The following is a 7,229-nucleotide window of genomic DNA, read 5'->3' on the forward strand; positions in this document are numbered from 1 at the left end:
TGATACCACGCATTCATCATGTAATATATTAAAACCTTCACTTGCTCACTTTCCACATTGGTTACCATTATGCAGTCTCTAGATTTCATGTTTCATACAAAACCCTAATTAAGATGCATGCATCCAACATGTATCACAACACTTAGCTCTTAAATGATTTTAAATTTACATTTTTTTTAATGTATCCTTAGTTGGTTGCCATTATAAATTGAGTTTAAGATACGGGATCATTTTAAAAAAATATTGAAACACCTTATCTTTTTAATATATAGTATATCTAGTACTTTGAATACCTTGAGTGAAATATGGTGTTATTGGATAGTTACACATAAATTTCTATGATATGCATTAAATGTTAGAAGAAAAATAACAGAGAAATTAAAAGCTTTGAGGCGTGAAAGATCACTATCTTTTAAAAGTTATTGCTTGTATATATTCTTTTAGAAATGACAAACAATTCTCTATTAGGATACAACAAAGCTTGAAATATATATGCAATTGAATTTGCTATTTTTGGAAATGCTTCATATTTATAGGAACTTAAGAGATGACTTTTCATAATAGTCATGTTCTTTCATGAACATAAATGACTTTTCACAATAGTCATGTTCTTTCATGTACAAATGACTTTTCATGAAAGAGACACTCATTTTCTAAACAATCACAACATTTAGTTGCTCCTTTTTGAAAGACAAAACGTTTGTTGTTCCCTATCTGAACATACAAAGCTGGTTTTTGTTTCATTTAAAATTTTAAATGTTAAACTCTAATTTCAAATCAACAATAAGATTCAAAATAAATTACAAAAAAATAAATTTAATTAAAGATCCGATCTGGCTCAAGTCCAAGTCATATATATATAGAGAGAGACTAAATGGGCTAGGCCTTAAAAGGACCTAAAATAGGCTTCTCCAATCAATGTGGGAACTTTTCTTTTATATTATAACTATCCTAACATTAAATAATCTGATGAAATGCAGAGGCAGATCTAAAATTTTAATTCATGAATTTCTAAAGATATTTTAAATTCCCGGCTGGTGCAAACGTTTTAATTTTTCTTATTATAGAAAATGGAAAAAATGAGTTTAAGAAGTAAAAGTTACACACAATCCCGTGTCACTGGCGGTCTGGCACGCAGACGCACTACAAGATATTTGAATAAATTTTTCAATATAATTATAAGGATCGAAAAAAAGTTACTGAGTTTTTGAAAATTCGAATATTCTATCATAAATCCACCCCGATAATGAGTTAAATTGCACTATAAATATAAAAATAGAATAAAATAGAATATCATTACATAGTTTAAATAGTTCAAATTGCATTACATGCACTCACGTCCACTATAAAATCAACAAGAAGTATGTAAAATGGAGCCGCCATACATCACACCACTAATTAGTTCATATAAGTTTATATTATATTATATTATATACCTCAAATGCCCTCTTAAACACTATTATAAATAAGGGTTGGCTTACTATACATTCTTATCAACTTAATTTGAATAAACATTTCTAGCTAAATATATATATTTTACTTTTGAAACCATGAGGAAGCCATGCAACTTTACTTTGTATTATTCTCTATTTGTGACTTTCATGATCATGTTTGTAGTCGTAAATTCACAATTAACAACTGATTTTTATGCAAAAACATGTCCAAGTGTTCTCAAAGTTGTTCGTAAAGAAGTCCAAAATGCAATCAAGAATGAAATGAGAATGGCAGCTTCATTGCTTCGTCTTCATTTTCATGATTGCTTTGTTAATGTGAGTTTTAAGGTTCTCTTTTATGAGCTTTACGTACGTAGCGATAATCATTTTTACGTGGAAAAGGAATTACTCCCTTCGTCTTATATGAAACACGTTTGATTTGACATAAATTAAAGTATAAGAAAAAAAGAAATATTTTTAAAGTTAATGGTTTAAAACAAATTTTAGATATTCATGCAGTGGTTATAAATCATTTCATTAATTTTAGATATTTGTGACCTACATACTTCATACTCCCTCCTTCAAAAAAGGAAGGCATAGTTTGACTTGGCATCAAGTTTAAGAAAATAAAGAAGACTTTTTAATCTTGTGGTCCTAAATTAAAGTTATGTCAAATGTATCAAAGTGCTCTTTAATCTTGTCGATTTAACACATGTCACATGAAAAGTTGAAATTAAAATGTTTCCAAAACGGAAACGAGTCATTCACTTTTCAACAGAATACAAAGGAAAGCAGAACATTCTTTTTTTGAAACAGGGAAAATATAATTTTCTATATATACCGTATAATATTTTGATAAAGGATTTTCAACGGACCATCCTTCTGAAATGTTTACTATATTTAATTGTAGGGGTGTGATGGATCATTGTTGTTGGATGGTAATAGCACCACAAGTGAAAAGTTTGCAGCAGGGAACATAAATTCTGCTAGAGGTTTTGAAGTGATAGACAATATTAAGAAAGCTGTTGAAGATGCATGCAGTGGAGTTGTTTCTTGTGCTGATATACTTGCTATTGCTGCTAGAGATTCTGTCCTATTAGTATGCTCCTTTTATTTATTCCTTTCGTTTCAATTTTTTTGTCTTAATTACTTTTTTTCTAAAAATTCTTTAGTTTCAATTTTTCACCTGATATATTTAAGACCAATATTTTGATACTTTCTAAGTATCACTATACAAAATTCAAAAGTCTTGTTTAATTATTTTTTAAAACTTTATGTCAAGTCGAAGTCGAAGTCAAACAAATAATATTATTATGTTTTTATTAATATATAGAGTGGAGGACCAACATGGAAAGTGAGATTGGGAAGAAGGGATGGATTAATTGGTAATGTATCAGGAGCAAATAGTGGACTTCCAGCTCCTTTTCACTCTCTCAATACTATCATTTCCATGTTCCAAGTTGTTGGACTCAATGTTACTGATGTTGTCAGCTTATCAGGTACTAATATAAGTTTTCAATTTATGTAACATTCTTTTTTTTTTATGTGGAAATTAAAAATTTATGCAAAAATTTATGTCTTATTTTATACTATCAGTTTCAAAAGTATTTTTTGAAGTTCATGTTTAATCAAATACCATCTCATAAATGTGTTTGTGTACATCTTGAATCTAACGTATTTATACTATATATTTATTTATTGTGTTCAGACTTTTCAAAAATATTATCGGATGCGTTTCAAACGTAATGTAATTTTAAAGGATCTGACACAGATACAGTAATATTTTTAAAAAGTCCAAACAATTTAACTATTTACTAAGAGTGTGAAGATTTTTTTATGCTATAGTAATTAATTAATTTATTGTATCCAATTATTTTATGCCTCATCTTTTACACTATGGTAAAATTACATAAATGTTTTCTTGTAAAATATAGAAGTTAAACTCTATATATAATGCCATATAAAGTGTCATCATAAGAAGGGGGCAAAGCTAGGGTGCCACAAGCAAATCCCTTTCGTTAACAAATTACACTATATATATCAAATTCCTTTCGTTAACAAATTACACTAAATATACCAGAGGATCAAAATTATTCTTTATATATATATGGTAGATGTTTAATCTTTTTCACTTTTTCGTATGTTTACTACTCTTTTATACTTTTAATTGGAAAAAAGGTCTGAAATATATTCGAACTTTGACTGAAATTACTGTCACAATCCCAAATTTTGGGCAGTACCTATATATTACCCCTACAGTATTTAATAGTATATTTTAAAGATATATCAGTGCTCAGCTGGACAAGTTGTTATTTATAATGATGCAATATTTATGATATCCACGTAGGCCTATATATATTTTTAAAATACACTATTAAATAGTGCAGGGAGGTAATAGGTCATGCTCAAAGTTTGAAATTGTTATAGCAATTTCAATCCAAGTTTGAATATATTTCGAACCCTTTTCCCTTTTTAATTTGATACTAACTTTATTTTTCATGTGGATATATATAGGTGCTCATACAATTGGTCTAGCAAAATGTGCAACTTTTGATAACAGATTAACAAACTTCAGTGGATCAGGTGGACCAGACACAACCCTAGACACCACCCTAGTGACTGAACTCCAAAACTTATGCCCTTCCACAAGTGATGGAAACAACACAGCCCCACTTGACAGGAACTCCACTGACTTATTTGACAATCACTACTTCAAAAACTTGCTTAATCAAAGAGGACTTCTTGAATCTGACCAAATATTGTATTCTAGTAATGATGCTATACCAACAACTAAAACATTGGTAGAAACTTATAGTAATAGTTCAAGTGTCTTTTTTAGTGACTTTGTTAATTCTATGATTAAGATGGGAAATATTAGCCCTCTTACTGGATCTAATGGGGAGATTAGAAAGAATTGTAGGGTAATTAATTAGTCAATGTTGTTCTTGCACTCTATAATTTGTAAGTGCTTGAATGAAGGGTTTTATAATTACTATATGTTATAATAATAATAATAATAATAAGATAAAGTGTGAGTTGTATGTTTTGATTAATTTGTTTGTTTTAGACAAGGTGATTATTATTACCACTTTTCTTTTGGGAGAACATTTCTATTCTATGTTGTGTAGCAAAAAAAGAAAAATAAAAAGAGAAAACTTATATAGAAGGAGTGTTCACACTGCACCATATTAACTTATCATGGTTAAATGATTTAATGAAGTGAAATATTTATCGCATTCATTTCAATTTATTTGATATATTTACTAGCCACAGGGGCGAATTTAGGAAGGTAAAGGGGTGTCACGTGACATCCAGTTTCGTCGAAAAAATTTACTAAATAGATATAAACAATTAAGAAACAAAAACAAAAATAGCGGATATGTTCTCTTATTTAATACTAGATATGTGAGCCCGTGCCAGAACGGGCCCAACATATGTTATTTATTTTATCATAATTTATGTGACACATAGAATTTATAGAGCCGTTTAATTTTTGTAGATATTTTTTAAATAATTAAGTTGTAAACTATTGTGGCCTATTGAATTTACATAATTTTAAAATAATATGTTATTCTCTTGGTTCCAACTTATGTGACACGAATGAAATTTAGAGAGTCAGTCAATTTTCTTATATGATTTTGAAATATTTTAAGTCATCATTTATAGTATTTTACGTAAAAAAAATTGTAATTTTTTTAGATTTTCTTACTCTATCAATTTAATTCTTTTTCAATGTTTAATCAAATGATCTATAGCAGCATAAATATTTATGATTTATTATGAGACACACGTATAGAAATAAGCATTCACTTCATTTTCAAATAATATATGATACTTATTTTGTTTCAATGTAAATGGGACATATGAAATTAGAGAGCAAATCAAAATATTTTCAATTGCTAATTATTGTGATTTATAATATTTTTACGTAATTTTTAATAATATATGTTATTCCATCTATTTATATTCATGTGACACTGGTAAAATTTCAAGACTCAATTAAAAAAAAATTAAAATTTTAGTTTTTTTTTATAAAAATTGTACCTCTAATATATTTTGTAACTAAAGTATAAGAAATTGAGCAATTAAATTACAAAAAGTTAATTTTCCACGAAATAAACAAAGCGATTTTTTTTTGAAGAAATAGTCATGACTCATGAGGCACAGAAGAGTGGAAATGGAAATTACTCAAGTGGGGTCCATATATTAAGAGGCAATTGGGTAATAGTGAAAAGAAAATTGGAAAGAAGCGAAATAGAGAGTTACAAGGGCCCCACATGCATGGGAAATAACCCCACTTTTCGGCTTAAATAAAGGTAAAAAAGTAACCTGTGAACTGATTTTTGTGTTCTATAAAGAGAAAGTACAATTCTAAAGTAGTCATGTACAATATTATTTCAGCATAAAATTAAGAAAATTTCAATATTGCCCCTTGCTAGGGAAGCAAGCATGTCGACGAGCAGCTGCTTCCCAAGAATTTTAAAAGTCAACTAAATTTTTTCTATTTTTTTAAAAAATATTTTAAGTTGCTAATTATTGTGATTTATAACACTTTTGACGTAATTTTATTATAATAATTTTAACATCATTTTAAACATATAATAGAGTATTTTAAGTTTTTAACCAATTATGTGTGTTTAAGAATACTGTGTTTGTAGCCTCTCACATAAAAATATTTTAAGTCTTTAATTATTATAATTTATAGGGTATGTTATGTAATTTTCAAATTTGTAATAATATATTTTAATTGTTAATTATAATAATTTATAGTATCTTAAATGTAATCTTTGAGTATATTATAAATTAAAAAGAAAGCAAGACAAATAAATTAAAATAGAAGAGAGAACAATAAAATACGTAACATTTTTGTAATATATATACTTTATAAATTACAATATTATAAATTGAGTAATTAAAGAGAATGAAATGGAATGGAATTGCGAGGTGGGGTCCATATTTATTAAGAGACTTGGAATAAATGCAAAGCAAAATTGAACAGGTTACAGGTGTGAAATAGGGGGAATAAATGGGCCCACATGCATGGAAAATCAAAGAAATTTTCGGCTGAAGCAAAGTAAAAAACAAAATACAGACAGGCTTTTATGTCAACTGATGAGAATATACGCCGTAAAACAGCGATGTACAACCGTAGTTAAGCATAATACTAATGTAAATACCCATATTACCCCTGGCCTTTTAATGCCAGACAGGCATGTCGACCGTGAGTTGTGTGGTTATTGTGGCTTATATATTACTCCCTCTGTCCCAATTTATATGACTTACTTTTCTTTTTAGTCAGTCCCAAAAAGAATGACACATTTCTATTTTAAGTAACAATTTAGCTATAAAATATCTATTTTACCCTTAATGAAATGATTTACAGCCACACAAATTTCTATCATTCATTTTGGACCACAAGTTTTAAAAGTCTTCCTTCCTTTCTTAAACTCCGTGCCGAGTCAAAGTACCTCATATAAAATGGGACAAAGGGAGTAGTTAGTAAGTAGAAGTAAGAGTTAGCACTGCAGGCAGCACACCGTCAACATGTGTGCTTCACCTGTTTGCTAACTCTCTTCTTTTCAAGAAGAATTTCAGTTGCTAGCAATATCGTGATCATGTGGAACCCATTATTATTTCTTCATTTTAAACTTGATTTCATTAATTCGTGGTGTGGTAAATCGGTAATTATAGTTTGTTTAATTTTAAGCTATCAAAAATTACGTACATAATAGTATAAATCATAATATTAACAATTTAAAATATTTAAAAGTTATACATGAAAACTAACATATATTA

At 28.3% G+C, this 7,229-nt stretch overlaps 1 protein-coding gene across 1 annotated transcript; it reads left to right on the forward strand.

Annotated features, from left to right (window-relative positions):
• The first annotated feature begins 1,550 nt into the window (after positions 1-1,550).
• On the forward strand, positions 1,551-4,462 carry LOC102600390 (peroxidase N-like). Its single transcript, XM_015312876.1, has 4 exons — positions 1,551-1,769; positions 2,344-2,532; positions 2,767-2,932; positions 3,948-4,462. Exons 1-4 carry the CDS (start codon positions 1,551-1,553, stop codon positions 4,364-4,366), a joined length of 993 nt encoding a protein of 330 aa, XP_015168362.1. The 3' UTR covers positions 4,367-4,462.
• Positions 4,463-7,229: the final 2,767 nt, after the last annotated feature.

This window comes from Solanum tuberosum, unplaced genomic scaffold (assembly GCF_000226075.1).
Source record: "Solanum tuberosum cultivar DM 1-3 516 R44 unplaced genomic scaffold, SolTub_3.0 scf00218, whole genome shotgun sequence".
In the NCBI taxonomy this organism is placed as follows: domain Eukaryota; kingdom Viridiplantae; phylum Streptophyta; class Magnoliopsida; order Solanales; family Solanaceae; genus Solanum; species Solanum tuberosum.